Source organism: Bos mutus, chromosome 10, assembly GCF_027580195.1.
Source record: "Bos mutus isolate GX-2022 chromosome 10, NWIPB_WYAK_1.1, whole genome shotgun sequence".
Classification (NCBI taxonomy): Eukaryota; Metazoa; Chordata; class Mammalia; order Artiodactyla; family Bovidae; genus Bos; species Bos mutus.
The window spans coordinates 68,090,988-68,110,071 of NC_091626.1; the positions used below are offsets into that span (position 1 = coordinate 68,090,988).

Below are 19,084 nucleotides of genomic sequence, written 5' to 3' on the forward strand. Positions count from 1 at the left end.
GCCAAAGAATGCTCAAACTACTGCACAATTGCACTCATCTCACATGCTAGTAAAGTAATGCTCAAAATTCTCCAAGCCAGGCTTCAGCAATTTGTGAATCATGAACTTCCAGTTGTTCAAGCTGGTTTAGAAAAGGCAGAGGAACCAGAGACCAAATTGCCAACATCCGCTGGATTATGGAAAAAGCAAGAGAGTTCCAGAAAAAAACATCTATTTCTGCTTTATTGACTATGCCAAAGCCTTTGACTGTGTGGATCACAATAAACTGTGGAAAATTCTGAAAGAGATGGGAATACCAGACCACCTGACCTGCCTCTTGAGAAATCTGTATGCAGGTCAGGAAGCAACAGTTAGAACTGGACATGGCACAACAGACTGGTTCCAAATAGGAAAAGGAGTACATCAAGGCTGTATATTGTCACCCTGCTTATTTAACTTATATGCAGAGTACATCATGAGAAACGCTGGACTGGAAGAAACACAAGCTGGAATCAAGATTGCCAGGAGAAATATCAGTAACCTTAGATATGCAGATGACACCAGCCTTATGGCAGAAAGTGAAGAGGAACTAAAAACCCTCTTGATGAAGGTGAAAGAGGAGAGTGAAAAAGTTGGCTTAAAACTCAGCATTCAGAAACTAAGATCATGGCATCTGGTCCCATCACTTCATGGCAATAAATGCGGAAACAGTGGAAACAGTGTCAGACTTTATTTTTCTGGGCTCCAAAATAACTGCAGATGGTGAGTGCAGTCATGAAATTAAAAGACACTTACTCCTTGGAAGGAAAGTTATGTCCAACCTAGATAGCATATTCAAAAGCAGAGACATTACTTTGCCAACAAAGGTCTGTATAGTCAAGGCTATGATTTTTCCTGTGGTCATGTATGGATGTGAGAGTTGGACTGTGAAGAAAGCTGAGTGCCAAAGAATTGATGCTTTTGAACTGTGGTGTTGGAGAAGACTCTTGAGAGTCCCTTGGACTGCAAGGAGATCCAACCAGTCCATTGTGAAGGAGATCAGCCCTGGGATTTCTTTGGAAGGAATGATGCTAAAGCTGAAACTCCAGTACTTTGGCCACCTCATGCGAAGAGTTGACTCATTGGAAAAGACCCTGATTCTGGAAGGGATTGGGGGCAGGAGGAGAAGGGGACGACAGAGGATGAGATGGCTGGATGGCATCACTGACTCAATGGACGTGAGTCTGAGTGAACCCCGGGAGTTGGTGATGGACAGGGAGGCCTGGCATGCTGCGGTTCATGGGGTCACAAAGAGTCGGACACGACTGAGCAATTGAACTGAACTGAACATCATTTCCCTAGTCTAAAATAAATATAAAATAAGCAACAAGTAAAAAATGTAAAGTGAGAAATGCACATTAAAATGATATGTAACATAACTGCATTTATTTAAGAAAATGTATTCCAAAATCAAATGGCAAAGTCCAACAATGCAAAACCATGATTCCTTTTGCACCAACCTAAATAATTAAAATCTTAGCACTTCATTTCTTGTTTTGACTATTATAATGTCTCCTTTCTTATTACGGAAAAAAAGCAAGTGCTTCTTTTGTGGTCCGTATCTTCCAACATTCTCAGTCTAGTTCAGATTCTTAACTTGCTAAAAGGTTAACATAATTTGAGTTACCGGCAAGCAGAATGATCTCAGTCTCATTTTTATTGTTGTTGGTGTTCCAAAGAAAACAAATGTTTCACTTGCAATACTTTACATATTCAGTCAGTGACCATCATTCACTTCTGTATTTCAGATATGAGAAACATACAGTAAGCCAGGAAAGAGAAGTTAAACCCAGAAACAAAAAAGATGTGCTTTCACATCTTTTCCCCAGAATATCAGCAAAACATTGTCTTCTTGACATAGATTTCTATTAATGATTCTATAAAATGTTTTAGTATAATTTCAAGTTAGAAAACCAGATTATGCGAATATCATAACAATTCAAGATACTTGTAAACTAAATCTAAGCAAATGCTACATAAGCATCCCCAGCTTAAGGCCCATTTACTTATCTGTTTCTGAGGCAGCAAAAATAGAACCTGTGTTTATTTGCAACTGGCCCTGTATCTTGTTTAGCAGAGAAAATATGAATGCTACTCAGGGAATGATTTTCTGTGTTGCTATTTCATCTTATACTCTGTGTTCCACTGAAGCCCTTGGAGACAATTCTTGTGCCATAGCAGCACCTGCTGGGAGAGGGGAGTTGGAACAGCCATAGCTGCTGCCTGCCAAACCCGTTATCCTGATTGAGTGATACTGCATGTCCTCCATCTTCTAATACTAAACCTTCCACAGTTGCTACTCTTCAGAATCTTGCCTCCTCCCACAGATTTCAAATCACTAGCAATACCCTTATAATAAGATTTTCTTTAACTCTTTAAAAAAAAATAAGCATTTTGCAAGCTTGTGTGTGTTTTATGTGGGTGTATGCATGCCCATTTGCCTTTAGAATTTCCAAAAGCACATATCATGGTATTTTAATCTCATGTTTGTTTTTAATGCATGCTTTCATCCTGCTCTGTAGCTAGATTTATAAATCATTGTCAATCTTGCTTTATTAGCATCTTCTGCTTTATTATGGGTGAGTTAGTAAAAAAAAAAATGTGAGTGTCAGTGCAAAAAGGACAGTTTTTATTCACAACATATGATAAGAGAAGTATTTATACTTATTCATATCATGGACAGAAACAGTAAGCTTGCCATATGGTATGATGGCATGTTTAAAAATATGTCTATTTCATATGTGATTTACAAAAAAAGGCTGTAAGTAATACAAATCTTAAAATACAGGTCTAAACTGACATTCTGTTGTAAAGCCAACTAGCCTTTTCTTTATTGATTATGGAGGAAAGCCACAAAATAGGCAAATTACTCACTGCTGCTGCTAAGTCTCTTCAGTCCTGTCCGACTCCATGAGACCCCATAGACGGCAGCCCTCCAGGCTCCCCTGTCCCTGGGATTCTCCAGGCGAGAACACTGGAGTGGGTTGCCAATTCCTTTTCCAATGCATGAAAGTGAAAAGTGAAAGTGAAGTCACTCAGTCGTGTCCGACTCTTCGCAACCCCATGGACTGCAGCCTACCAGGCTCCTCCATCCATGGGATTTTCCAGGCAAGAGTACTGGAATGGGGTGCCATTGCCTTCTCCGAATTACTCACTACTACCAAATATTTCTAATCTTTTACTTCCTTGCATCTTTACTGTGCCCAAATTAAAATCTAGTGTAAGACCTAACTTTATGAAAACCTATTATGTTTGTGTTTTTTCAGTGAAAAATAGAAAGAGTTCATGTGTAAAAAAAATGATCTTGAAATTCATATGCTTTATAACTAAGCTCAAATAATCAAGAGGTGATTATTCATCAATAATTTTCTTACTGTGGTTGCTTAGTAACCTTGATTGGTGCTCCATCAATCAATCAAAAATGTATTAAGCACCTCTAAAATACTTTAACACATCACACGGTATGGGAGCAATTTCTGAGGAAAGAGATAAAATCTGATACTGACCTTAGAATGTTTTAGCTAAGGGAGTAGGTATTTTGTCATAATACATTGATAGAGTAAGTCAGACACACTGTTATTCAGAGATGTGGAGCGTGATACAAAGATACAGAAATTAGGAAAGACTTAAGAGAATAGGAAATTTCAATTGGGTCTTAGAAGAACTGGGAATCATTGGATGGGAATTATTTTGGAAAAATCATTCCTACAGGGAAAGATGGAAGGCAATGAGTAGGAAATGAGCCAAGTGTTAAGCCAACCAAAGTGAAAGTGTTAGCCACTCAGTGGTGTCTGACACTTTGAAATCCCATGGACTGTAGCCTGGCACCAGTCTCCTTAGTCCATGGAATTCTCCAGGCAAGAATACTGGAGTGGGTAGCCATTCCCTTCTCCAGGGGTAGCCATTCCCTGCTCCAGGGGATCTTCCCAACCCAGGGATCAATCCTGGGTCTCCTGCATTGCAGGCAAATTTTTTACCATCTGAGCCACCAGAGAAGCCCAAAAGCAGACCAAAAGTAACCTAAGTTGAATAGAGAGCTTTTCACAGAAGCACTATAAATTAATAATGGTGGCAGGTAAGATGGAAAACAAACAATGGGATTTAGTCTAGTTCTAGAAAATGGGGAGCTGCTGACGCTACTTGAATTATAGAATAATATTTTAAAGGAAGATTAGCTCAGAAATAGTAAGATCTTTTTAGAAGGAGAGAGAAAAAATCATCGATTAGATTTTAGTGATTTATTTATAAAGGGGAAGATAATTCAGAAGAAAGTGCAGCAATGCAATATATTATTATACCATATTAACCTATGGCTCTGGGATATTCTTCATATTTTTAAAAAACTACAGAAGTACTCTGTGTGCTGCATATCATATAAATCACCATATTATCTCCATGTTTTTACAAACATGGAAGGAAGTATCTATTGCAACCTTTATTTCTGTCATGAGAAATGAGCTTTTAGAGTGTTGCTGTCTTTCATCAAATATTGTTACCCATCATGGTTTCTGAAAGAAAGCATATATGAGAAGCCCATTATTAAGTGAGGAGTCTTTAGCATGTTGGATTTCTTTGTCACCTTGAATATCTTTCAAACACATCTTACCAGATATTTTAATCGACACAAATTATTAAGAAAATGATTCAAGCTTATTTGTTTAAAAAGTATTTTGGATATTTGGATTAGAATTATTTTTATATTGAAGGGAGTTATCAGATTTGCCTTATATCATATGAATGTTTTCCAATGGCCACTTATAAATTCCATATATTAAGGCTGTTTTTCCAAATCTTAGTGGTGTGTTCATCAAAATGTGTTCATAGCTGTATGAGGTGCATGATAATTAAAATATTTCAACCATTAGTATGTAAAGGTCTTAAAATATAGTTTATAGTTATGATATTATTCTCTCTTAGATTGAAGATACTTAATTGAATGGAAGAAAATTGAGTGGAGTTAGAACCAGATGCTGACAATTTCACTTAACCACAGGCTTATCTTACTTACTGCATGTGTGTGTCAGTCATTCAGTTGTGTCTGACTCTTTGTGACCCCATGAACTGTAAGCCTGCCAGGCTCTTCTGTCCATGGAATTCTCAAGGCAAGAATACTGGAGTAGGTTGCCATTTCCTTCTCCATACTTAACCCATAGTCCATTATTAAAAGGCATTACTGATATGCCATTGATAACTGTTGCAATTGCAAGCTATTTAGTTCTTTGCGTGTGTGCTCAGTCCCTTCAGCCATGTCCGACTTTCGTGATCCTATGGACCCTTCAGTTTCCTCTGTTCATGGGATCCTCCAGGCAAGAATACTTGAGTGGGTTTCCATGTCCTTCTACAGGGGATCTTCCTGACCCAGGGATTGAACCTGGTTATCCTGCATGTCCTGCATTACAGGTAGATTCTTTACCCACTGAGATACTTGGGAGGCCCATTCAGTTCTTTCAGTTCAGTTCAGTCGCTCAGTCATGTCTGACTCTTGGTGACCCCATGAACCGCAGCACACCAGGCCTCCCTGTTCATCACCAACTTCTGGAGTCTACCCAAAACCCATGTCCATTGAGTCGGTGATGCCATCCAGCCATCTCATCCTCTGTCATCCCCTTCTTCTCTCATCTTCAATCTTTCCCAGCATCAGGGTCTTGCCCGATGAGTCAGCTCTTCTCATTAGGTGGTCAAAGTATTGGAGATTCAGCTTCAACATCAGTCCTTCCAATGAACACCCAGGCCTGATTTCCTTTAGAACGGACTGGTTGGATCTCCTTGCAGTCGAAGGGACTCTCTAGAGTCTTCTCCAGCACCACAGTTCAAAAGCATCAATTCTTTGGCACTCAGCTTTCTTTATATTCCAACTCTCACATCCATACATGACTACTGGAAAAACCATAGCCTTGACTAGACATACCTTTGTTGACAAAGTAATGTCTCTACTTTTTAATATGCTGTCTAGGTTGGTCATAACATTCTTTCCAAGGAGTAAGTGTCTTTTAATTTCATGGCTGTAATCACCATATGCAGTGATTTTGGAGCCCCCAAAAATAAAGTCAGCCACATTTTCCACTGTTTCCCCATCTATTCAGTTCTGTACCTCCATGTCAAATCATTTTGTGATTTTTCAAAACCTCTAAATCCAACTATATTCATGTGTAAGTCTCATGCTTTCAAGAAAGTGAAAGTGAAGTTGTTCAGTCGTGTCTGACTCCTTCCGACACCATGGACTGTAGCCTACCAGGCTCCTCTGTCCATGGGATTCTCCAGGCAAGGGTACTGGAGTGGGTTGCCATTTTCTCCTCCACATGCTTACAAAGCTAATGTGTAATGTGTTGCAGGGGGAACAAAAAAAAACACTGCTGACTTAGACACTGACAAAGCACTCAAGTGTGAGAGAATATCTTTCCTTTAAAACTATGAGGTCTGAATTAAGGATTTTTCTAACCTTTGAGTTTCAATCAGTGGATCACTAAGCTTGAAACTCACATAAAGTCTACAGGAAAGTTTTACTTCACTTGTTTTTGAAGGTTAAAAAAAATACAATAAATTTGGTTCATTTGGATTAGTTAAATCTACAAATTAACTATTTACTTGAGTCTTAACTTTTTTACATGTGTTTACATAGACCTAGTCAGCATGAGCATGCTTGAATTTTGATTTCTGAGGTTCATTTTTATAAACAATATATTATTTTGGTCTTATTTATTTATGTTTTAAATATGAATTATACATTCCACTCTAAAACATACATATGTGTTATAAATTACTTCTCCCTAAAATTCAAATATAATTAATTAGTGCCATACTTATATTAGGATTCTTGAAAATATGAATCTGGATGTCCTTCTGGATACAATTCCACTTATTAGTTTATTACAGTTTTTATATTAAAGAAATGCACCTTATTTAATTATTTACTATTAAAATACACTATACAGATTTATATATTTTAAAGCAATAAGCCCACAATAAGCGTATTCTGGTTTTTTTGTTTCTAACAGCATGATATTTTCTCATATAATTGAGATGAACTAACTTTCCCCTGTATTCTTTTGGGTGAGGAAAATAAGTCCACCATTTTCTGAGTAAAAGCTAAAATTGAATTTCCTCACCTTCCTTCCTAATGAAGAAATGAAAGCATTGTTATTTTCTACACTTGCTTTAGTTTACAGCCTGTGATACAATGGAAAAGTTGACAGAAAACCAGTTTGCTCAAATTACTTGCCTATTTTTTTTATGTTTGGAATGAGAAGTTTTGGTGCCATATCATGTTTTTGAAGTCTCTTTGATTATAGCATCTCCTACAATAGCATTTTAGATAAGAAAGATCAAAGCAAGGGCAGCGTATTATAGGCTATAATATCAAAGACTGTATGTATCTTTGTGTTTTTAATAGGGGAGACGTTTTTCTAGCAAATATAATATGAATAAACCAAGCTGTAGACATTTCTTACATTTCTACTTAATTTGATGTTTTTGTTATGAGACAATATTTTAATTAAAAAAACTTAGTTGATTAGAGAAAAAGCATGAAAACCATTATGACCAAATTAAATAATATATCCTGTTGGCACTTTTGTTGTTTGTTTGTTTTTAATTTATGATTTATCTATCCAAATCTTAAATGAAAGGTGAAAGAAAAGGAAAACTGCAAGAGCCCTTTTTTGACTCTCTTAACTCTCTTTGAGATCCCGTGGACTGTAGCCTGCCAGATTCCTCAGTCCATGGAATTCTCTAGGTAAGAATACAGGAGTTGGAAGCCATTCCTACTCCAGGGAATCTTCCCAAACCAGGGATCAAACCAGTGTCTCCTGAATTGCAGTCAGATTCTTTACCTTTTGAGCCATCAGGAAGATCCCCTTAACTCTCACATACCTCCCCAGATCTCAATAACTACTACATTTGAAATCTATATTAACAATATATTTTAGAGGAAATTCTGCTAATTGAAATAATTGTAGAATTATTACATTTGGTCATTATTGCTTTTTAAAAACTATTCATGATTTTTATCTATCATGTTTATTTCTGTTATGGGCTTCCCTGGTGGGTCAGCTGGTAAAGAATCCACCTGCGATGCAGGAGACCTGGGTCTGATCCCTGGATTGGGAAGATCCCCTGGAGAAGGGAAAGTATTCTGGAAAAGGGAGAATACTCCAGTATTCTGGCCTGGAAAATTTCATAGACTGTATAGTCCATAGGGTCACAAAGAGTGGGATACGACTGAGCGGCTTTCACTTTTCTTTCTGTTATAGTTTTGGCATTTTATCTTTTCTCCTTCTTAACTGCTTTTGCTCTTTCTCTCCTTCTTCCTTCCTCAGTTATTTCATAACTTCCTGGTTTGTGCCAATCAGAAAAGTAGGGCATCAGGCTTTAGAGATAGAGCATGGCACTCTGTGCCTTCACAGACCTGCATGGTCGGGGATATAGACATGGGAGAAAATACAGAGTGAAGCCATGAGTACAGGTGAAATGGGTATACACACAATATGTGGTCAAGAAGAGCGAACAACCAGCTCAACTGAGGGGTAGGCAAAGTTACCACCTAAGTGGTAACTCTGAACTGAATCTCAACACATGGGATAAGCAGGAGTGCTAGAAGACAGGGCCAGACTTGCTGAACACAGGCGAGAACTGTGAGAGCACTGAGGTTCACTGTCAGTGGGACTGTAAGTAAATGAGTGTTGTAGGAGTGAGTGATTCTAGAAGAGTGTTTCTAAGACTGTGTTGTCAGACCAGTGTATCTGGACTGACACTCTTGTTGTTATTGGAAAGTGGAGTTTTCATCAAATGAGCTTTGGAAGATAGGCTGCATTAACATTTTAAGTTTCTCTGAGTTCTTGAATCCTACAATATGCTAATATGCATAGTAAAAGTAAGTAAAGTAAGTAAAGTCAAGTCACTCAGTCATGTCCGACTCTTTGCGACCCCATGGACTGTAGCCTACCAGGCTCCTCTGTCCATGGAATTTTCCAGGCAATAGTACTGGAGTGGATTGCCATTTCCTTCTCCAGGGGATCTTCCCCACTCAGGGATCGAACCTGGGTCTCCCACATTGTAGACAGATGCTTAACCGTCTGAGCCATCAAGGAATCATATAGCACATATTATAGAAGAGTGAAAGATGAAGAAAAATATACCAAAACTAAAATTTACCAATAATTCCATATTCAGAGAGAGCTACTGTTAGTGTTTCAGCATAGTTCCTTCTAGGCTTTCTTTTCCTCTACATTTTCCCCCATGTAAGTCTTATTTTCCTCTCTAACTCAGTGATCAACTGCCTCACTGTCTTAATTTGTACATTTGGTATAAACATTTTTACTGACTTCCTATTAACTCAGAGACTGCAAAAGAGAGTGGGGGATTCTGCAAATATAAAGGTGAATCATGTATAGTCTCCCCTCTAAGAAGCTCTTTGCTGACATTCATTGGCATGTGTCTTTTCTATATAAAAATATGATATGGTTCAGTAACATCTTTTACTCACTTATTAATAGTGGTTATAGCTGGCCATACTATTCACAAGAATGCTTTTCTTGCTTAACAATATAAATATCTTTATCAATAAGTGTGGGTTAATTATATCATCACTTAAAAATGCTGCATCATAATTTATTATGTGACTATATCATGATTTTTTGTAATAAAATCTGTCAGTCTGATTTCAGTTTATCTTTTTTAATTAAAGCAGTATTAGGATGAGCACTCTCATTGAGGATTGAAATTTTCATAGTGACAGAAATATAATTGCATTTCTGATGATAAATCTTATGACAGGGAAGCAGGAGGACAGGAAGAATTAGACTGGTGACAGAAAGACCACTTAGGACATTGTCACAAGAAGAAATAATGATGACTTTACTAAGAAATCTTCCTATAGCCATGAAAAGAAATGGGGAGATATAAGAGAGATATTTGATAGACAAACCAAAGCAGCTGATTGGAAGTGATGAGTTAGAATAAATGCTGAAACAAAGAAAAGTCTATGGTTTTTAATTAGCAGATCAAGTGTCCTCATAATTAGCTATCAACTAAGTCAAGAAATAAATAGTGCTTAAGGTTAAGGTTTAAGGACTTGCAAGAATTTTGGAAAATCATAGTAGGCTGCAATTACAGACTGAAAGAATCTTGAGGTAAAGTTATAATTCTTATTATAACCCTACAAAACAGAGAGATATTCATGAGAACAAATAAAATCTCCTAACAGAAACAAATATAATAATAATGATAATTTAGAGCATTCTAGAAAATGGAAAATATAATGTGGAAAGAGGGAAGCCTATAAAAACTTAACATTTTAGGACCTTCTTAGCCAAGAAGGTTGCAAAGAAAGGGTTAACTCTGAAATAAAAATTTCAAAAACATCATGGAAAGGGTGAAAAATAAGCTGTATTTTAACTGGACTTTGGTATTTATTTTAAAACGAGCAAATATATTAAAAATAAATTTGTAACTTACCTAGATTAAAACTGAGGTTTACATTTCTATAATTTTTATTACAAAAGGAGAAAAGTTTATCTAACAAATGATTACATTTACAAGGGAGGTTTTTTTTTTTTTTTTTTTAACTATTTAGCATGATAAACTTAAAAAGAATATAGCTAGCCAAGGATCTCTTTTTGTTAGACTGGCCTAATGTAATAAGATCTTTGAATATTCATCTTCTTAAATCAGAAAATGGATACTTTTATTAGCCCTCTCCTATCTTTAATGTTTTGCTGTTTGTTCCTATAATCAGAACATTAATACCCTTGGAGTTGGTTAAATATAAATTCTTATTTTCAAAAATGAAGAAATTCATACTCAGAGTGTTTAAGCTTGGCCAAAGTCGTGTGACTTGTTTTTGTAAGAGGTGAAATTTTTCGATTTTAAATAACACTCCGTTAAATAATCTTTTAATGTATAATTTATTTTCATTTATTTTGTACAAATGTAAAATAATTTGGATATTTATTTTGCCATATATGGGAATTATTCTAGTATTGTTATATATAGATATTTAAGGCAGATATATAAGATACAACATAGAAAGATAAGGTAATTTGCAACATATGTGTTACATACTCCATCACATTTCTACCTAGACTCTTTTATTGTCCCTGAGATTCCAACCAAGAGACAGGCAAGGAAAACTGTTCCAGTTTGTCCATAGGAATAAAGTAATTATAAGCAAAAGGAGAGGAGTCCAGTGCTAACTCGTTATTCCTTTGAAACACCATAGTTTGCTTGCTAAAGCCTGCTTCAGGGTTCATATCTCTACATCAGCCACCTGCTATCAATTTGCCTCACTTTTAATTCTGCTCAAATCAAAGTATTTATCTTCTCTTATTCTCAGTTTTCTCATTTGTTAAATTTTAATATTAAACATTTGATTCAAGGATGGTCATGAGAATTCATGAAAATGTAAAATTCCTAACTATGCCAGGTACACAATAGGAGCATAATTAATGTTAAATGTTGAGGTTATTGCTGTTATTCTGTATCCTTTCTCATGGAGGGTGAATAAATATTTCAGCTTTTCTTTGATCCTGTTGTTACAAGGTGATGCTTGTTTAGTATTGTATCATTCTCTGGTGATTCACTACAAAAAGAACAAATTATTTAGCTACATTATTTAGTTGTTTATATTTACAAGAGTAAACGATTTAATCATATAGGTTTTTTTTTAATGCAGCCATATTTAAACATGTTTTTGTTTATGCCATTTCCTAGAATGTATATATATTTCAAGAAGATAGTGGTAAACGTTTCATGTTTTCTAATTTCTAAGATGCTGTGCATGGTTAAATAGTTTTTTAAACTAGAAGTAAATGAAGGAATTAAATGGAAAAGTAGACATGAAGATATTTAAACAGCAAGATAATTCATTCTGATATCACTTTGTAAATTTTGTTTTCTATGTATAAAAGAAAAACAGTTCAACATTAGTAGAAAAATATATTAAAGGTTAAATATGTTTGTTTTTGTTCCTGGGCACTGGAGCACAGTAATGCTAGAAGGGCAAATAAAATTTTTGCCTTTTTATTTATATGCAGTATTACCTCCAAAGGGGAAAATGCATGACATTTTCACAGGGATAGAATTATGTGTATGTTTCTGGTTATTCTTATTCTGCCATTCTAATTTAGCCCATGCTTTTCTTACAGATCCTCTATTGTATAAATACTTTTGAATTCATATACATTTGTATGAGAAGTAAAAGTCTTCCAGTGGAACAGAAGATACCTTAAAAAAAAAAACAAAAAAACTCATTGAATAATACTTCCCTTTTATTAGTTCATGTTTTCAAGTGTGGTAAAGTTAACTTACTGTAAAATCAATCTAGTACTTCCTGATGGTCTAGTGGCTAAGAATCTGCACTCCCAGTACAGGGGACCTGGGTTGGATCCCTGGGCGGAACTAAGATCCCACATACTGCAACTATAAGCCTGGACACCACAACCAGTGAGCCACGCGCCACAGCTCAAGAAGCCACCGCGACACAAAAAAAGACCCAGCGCAGCCAAAATAAATAATAATACACAATTTTTTAAAATCAACCTAAAAGTGAAAGTGAAGTCGCTCAGTTGTGTCTGACTCTTTGCAACCCCGTGGGCTGTAGGCTACCAGACTCCTCTGTCCATGGGATTTTCCAGGCGATAGTACTGGAGTGGATTGCCATTTCTTTCTCCAGGTGATCTACCCAACCCAGGGATTGAACCGGGGTCTCCCGCATTGTAGACAGACGCTTTACCATCTGAGCCATCTCATGAATATCTTCGGTAACATCAGAAATTAGCTTTACTTGAGAAAAGTACATTCTTAAATTATTGAAATATATTTTTCAAAACTCACTTGAAATACATTTTATAGAAATAGTGGCAATGTTGTAACAACCTATTTACAATGATCTCAAAATGTGTTCAAGGCAAATCATATGAAATTCAAATGTCAAAAAATATTAACAATCAAAAATATTAATACGTTCAGTTGTCAGAGTGTGGCATTGTAATACATTGTTCCATTTCATTTTCTCAGGGGGAAGAACAAATCCTAAATCTTAGCAGTTTGGTCAGTTTCAAAATCAGTTTTCAGAACTTTGGATTTTATATCAAAGGTTCTTCTTTTTCCCCTTCCTATTGCATTTATTGTACCTACTAAGTCTATAATATCTCTTATCCCCTTCTTATAGCATCTTTGGGTAAGAGATAATGGCCTACAGAAGACTGAAAAACTTAATTTTACCTTAGCAAGTAGGATCACTCTTCTGTGAAATGCAGATGTTAAAGACCCAGTTAATGGTTGATAATGACAAATTATGGAGTAGATTGTTCTTGTGTTGATCATTCGCATTCCAGTTTAACGCTTATTTATCTTGCTAATGTTTGAAGTCCTCATTTGAGAACGTGAAAACGGTTTAGAATTACTTAAATGAGGGTATGTGCCACTTATTCCCAAGGTCTCTGTAATTTTTGTCATCTGAATTGTCACACTTCTTCAACCAGCAGAAATTGTTTCCTTATGATTTTCTGTGTTTGAATATGCTTTACCAGTATATACTAACCTTGAAAAATTTTCTTTTTCCCATTTCAAGTTCCACCCAATCTGACTGTTCCACAGGAAAAATCACCTTTGGTCACCAGAGAAGGAGACACAATAGAACTGCAGTGTCAAGTAACTGGAAAACCTAAACCCATCATCCTTTGGTCTAGAGCGGATAAAGAAGTCGCAATGCCTGATGGGAATATGCAAATGGAGAGTTATGATGGAACTCTGAGAATTGTGAATGTATCTAGGGAAATGTCAGGAATGTACCGATGTCAGACCAGCCAGTATAATGGATTTAACGTGAAACCAAGAGAAGCCTTGGTGCAGCTCATCGTGCAGTGTAAGTACATTTTTCTCTATGTATTTCTATTGGGAGGACAAGGGAAGAAAATTAGATAATTTTTGGAGATGGATTAGGAACCAATATTTCTACATTATTGCTACCCAATTTAAACTATAATTTCCCTAAGTCTGCCTATTACTTGAGCTAATACACGCTAATGGAAAAGAATCGTATTAGTATGTGTGTGATGATTATGATGGTGTTATGTCATTGGTTAAGGCCAAAGAATCAACAAGCCTAATGGTTAAAAACTGGCTGTGTGCAATGAAGCAAAATGGAAATTGGAAGTAATTGCTAATTCAGATTATAATACTCCTTTGTTTTCACTGTTTATGTTTCTGCTTCAGCAATTGCCTGTCCTTTGCCCAAATTATTCACCTATCTGAGGGTGTCCTTTGCTTAAATTGTGGAGACCGAATCATTGCAATGCTGTTTGCTATCTGAAATTGTAAGAGTAGATTACATAATTGTAGTAACATTGAGATAATTCAGGCAGATATTATGTGCTGATTTTTTGCTTTACTTTCCTAACAGATAATTATTTAACTCTGAGAGCTGAATATGATGGATTTTTAACTATTTTCATTGAAAGGGCTAACAAAAAATGCAGACATAGTGTGCTTTGTATTTGCTTTTAGTGTAAAAATGCCTAGACTCATGAAATTAAGAAGTTTAACAATGCCACTGGTGTTGGGTTATTAGAGAATGATGCCTGGTATTTTGGATAGCAGGTGGTATGGGTTATACTGAAGAGAAGAAGCAAGCTAAGTACAATCTGTTCAAACTTCAGGAATGTTGCTGTAAATTTTAGTTGAGGTATTATTTGTTATTTACATGGTGGCAAAATCTTTAAGAAAAAGAATGAAGTGGAAGCAACTATACACTTCAATAAGCAACGATGTTCTTTTCTTTTGTGGTTCTTTCCTAATGCAGAAAATGGAAAATAGAAATCAGTCCAAAATGTCTATTTTTGTATTAGTCTTAAAGATGTTGGCAGATTGAATTATCTTACTTTAAATTTGGAAAGATAATTGAAATATGGAAGGATTATGTTTGCAACAGATAACACGCATGTTTATGTGTGCGGAGTGTGAGTGTGAGTAATGGGAGGAGCAAGGTTCTGGCTGCTGTTTAACCCTTTCTTGTCCCTATACTTTAGAAACTCAGCTTTCAAAGTGCTGTTTGTCCTATAGATAAGCAAACTTATACTTGTCAAGTATCTTACTAGTTTTATCTGTAAAGAATGCAGCTCTTAAATGGTAAGTTCCATTCCACAGTTGAATGTTACCTTTTTTTTTTCTCACTGGCCTTTATACTCATGAGAATAAGCTCATAGGGTAGGAGGTTCATGTGAAAACAAATTTCAGAAAGAAAAACAAAATTTTAAAGAAACCTCTCCTCAATTCTCCAATAAATAAGAGACACCCTCAGGTAATCAGGACATGGATACAGTTTGAAGTACTTTATTCTTTTTGGTAATCACAGGAATATGTTTTTCCTCTAGAGCTATGCAGGAAGTTTCAGTGTTCCTAAAGCTATTGGGCAATTTGTTTTCACTCTGCTCACACCTCTCTGTGGAAGCTGTGACACAAATAAAAGCTGTGGAACCCATTGGCTCTAGGGAATTTTGAATTAAAGTTTCAAGAGCCAGGATCTTTAATCTCCATAGAATATACTAACCTCTAGGATTCGTTTGGTGACCTAACTTCCCCTGTTTTTGCTTCCTAATAGATTTCAGATATAATAAGTTCAGCACCAGATCTTAAAATTCAATCCTGTTAATATCAGATGAATTGGCACAGTTGTTTCTAGTGTCACAAGGATGTAATTGACTAAAAGACATCAGTAGACATAGGCAAAGCCAAATTCATTTAATGCACAGGAAAAGATCTGCATCCCAAGGTGACTCTGCAGAGCAGAAGGTATAATCTAACAACACTTCCTCTCAGAGGCAAGTTCCCCAGCCTACAAGGAAACACGGCTGGGTGCCAGCAGCTTGGCCAGTTGCTGGTGAGAATGCCCTAATGTCTTTCAAAAAGCTCTCTTTCATGTATTCCCAACTCTTTTGAAGAATCTGGTTATGTGTCTGAGCATCTGCCAGGTACAAATAACTGGTAACAACTCCAGAAGCCTTAAGTACTTAAGGCTTATTCCTGTAAAACTAGCCATGCAGAAATCTTGATAATATTTTTAAATGATAAACAATTTAACTTTTATGATGATTTCTTAAAAGAATGAAAATAATATGGTATTTGTGCTTAATTTGGATAGCTGTGCCACATATGCAAATAATTCATATAGAATATAAAATAAGTCATTTCATATACTTTATATATCATATATCCATTTGATATATAAAGCTATGGTTTATGCATTTTGTATTCTCAGCATAATATATTTTATATTATAGCTAGTCAGCAAATGCATTGAGTAAATATAACAAATGGAATGTATATATATATGGAATATATTTGTATATATATATATATCTTGCTTCTTGTATAATTTGTTCTTTATTATTTAGGGTTCAGGAATATCTGAGGACTAGCCACATAACAGTTTGACAGCTGAAAATGTTCAAGTGTATGAAGGGAGGAGATGTCAAATACTCTAACTTGTACCTAACACATTTTTCAGTATGTGAGTGCTACACTTTAGTTTATTAAGATCTCCTTTCCTAAAATATATTACACTGACAAATTCTGGGACAGTCCATTTTGCACACACACAATATGTATATATATACACACAAAATATATATATATAAAAACATATTTATATATAATTGTATCATTTTTTGAAACATGAAAGAATGAAAAATAGATGGTCATAATAGATTAAAAAACACACAAAAATGTGTCTCTAAAGCATATTTCCCCTTGTTAAGTTTTAGTTGTGTCCAATTAAACAATAACCAATCAAAAGAAGTAGTTGTATTAGTAATTGATGAGCAGAGGTAGTAAGGCCTAAGTATAAATAATATAATTGTTTTCATATTGCATAAAAAATGAAACAGTCCACTTAGCTTAATGTTCTAAATCTTCAAGTGAGATTTGTTCTTAGCCAATGTGTTAAAATTATACAGTAGTCATTTTATTAAAACTTTTTAAATTATTTACTATCCCCAGTTAATTTGCTTCTTCTTAAAATGTGTGGATAGTGATTTAGCAAGTGACAGAAGCCTAGAGGTATTTTACACCCTTCTATGTCCTATTAAGAGTAGCTTAATCACCATAATGAAATGGTTTAAATTATTAAATTTTTGTGCACAGTGCTCATTCCTGAAAGCTGAGGCTTATTTTATAATATTTTTAATTTCTACAATAGCAAGTTAGGACAAATGATATAGACTGGAATGAGAAGTTTCAAATATAAGGCCTTGAAAAATAGTGGATAAAATTCATCTAAATTTTTAAAAATGCTAGATGAAATTGCAGCAAATATTGTACAGTTTTTAATAACAGACCTTTAAATATTCAGCCACTATTTAATTTCATTCACATTTTTTGAAAATATGTAATAATTCTTTTAACTTGCTTATATTTATTTGAAGCAGTATTAGAATAGATCATTGAAAATAAAAATGTTGCATAGGTTAATCGGTTCATTATTTAAAAGTTATAATATGCATGAGCCTATTGAACAAAAGTAGAACACTTTCCTAAACATAGTAGCTGTAGTTAAAGTGATTTTTACATTTATCCAGTAAAATAATGATCATTTAAATAGTAATTAAGTGAAAATGTCATTGGAAGAATATATTCAAATATTTATATTAAATGAAGAAGTCCAGTTATGCCTATGGTCCTCTAAAAGAAATTATTGCTCTTTGAAGTGAATATATATATATGTATATATATATAGTATACTGTGATTTTGATTTCATAAACTATAGAATTTTATTTTTAATAAAAGTCAAACTTTAAATGGTTTAATCTCAAACACTGGTAAAATCTTTCAGTGAAGTAAGAAATCTTTTAGTGAAGAAATATATTTCAATATATTTTGAGATATATTTTCTGGAAAATCAGCTGAAGAACATATATACTACATTGGATGTCAGTTTTAACCAAAGCTTTATTATCTGTAGGCACCTACAATTAAAGATATTTCTTTTATAAGATATAAAGTACACACGAAAACTCCAAAACTGACAAGTGTTAAAATGCATTAAGTAACTATCCTTCAGTTCAGTTCAGTTCAGTCGCTCAGTCGGTCCGACTCTTTGCGACTGAACTGAACTCGACTGAAAGATAGTTACTTAATACATTTTAACACTTGTCAGTTTTGGAGTTTTCGTGTGTACTTTCAGCTATCTTCAAATGAGATTCCATGCTCCCTTTACTTACAATTTCTATTTTCCAAATGAAGGAAAAACTATGAAAGGAAACAATCAGAGCTATTGAAAGACCCTTGTTCCTCAACTATTTCCAAAGCAAGACCAGAAATTGTATGAAGAGAAGTGAACCATAGATTAAAGCCATTATCGCTTACTCTTTTACTCAAGAAGCTTATTGAAGAGTGCATGTTTATTTCTTTCAATCAAATGAATATTCAACCAAAGCAGAATATCATGGACCTTAAAAGGAAAATTAAAGACAGATTGGAATATCATGTAACAGATATGGTGACTATTGTTAGATGAATTACTGAGTAATTTTCTACAGTGTTGAGATATACAGAATAACTGAATTGAACAAATATAACTTCTTTTTGGGTTATTTTAAAACTATTGTGACTAAATTGATCTAAAGATAATATGAGAGACAAGGTATTGATTAAAGAGGAAACAGGAGGCAGTTTGCCATATTCACACACGGAGATGTTCAAGGCTATACAAGGGAATTTATAAGTAAATGGACAATAATTTTACTTAAAAGAACAAAATAAGCCTTCTAACATAACCTGGAATGCTCTACTTGTTCAGATGTATTCTTATTTTTCATATTAATTCATCCCATCCCATCTCTTCTCAGCCTCATAGACATGGTAATTCAATGATGCCTCTATCATAGACTTCTATACCCCCATTCTCCTCTTCCCACCAGTTCTTCAACTCTTTAACCATTTAAGTCCTGCCTCAGTCCTCCCCCTTTAGTAAGCCCATTAGTTACTGAGAAGGGCCCTCCTTGTTAGAACTTCAAAGTAAAACTGCATTTGGAACATGCATATTAGATGGCAACAACAATAACATTAGAAGAT

At 35.0% G+C, this 19,084-nt stretch overlaps 1 protein-coding gene across 1 annotated transcript in view; it reads left to right on the forward strand.

Annotated features, from left to right (window-relative positions):
• Positions 1-19,084, forward strand: part of MDGA2 (MAM domain containing glycosylphosphatidylinositol anchor 2) — a 915,505-nt gene that overhangs the window by 664,212 nt on the left and 232,209 nt on the right. Inside the window, exon 8 of the mRNA XM_070378526.1 lies at positions 13,586-13,879. Coding sequence (XP_070234627.1) covers positions 13,586-13,879 — 294 coding nt within the window. The remainder of the gene's footprint in view (positions 1-13,585; positions 13,880-19,084) is intronic.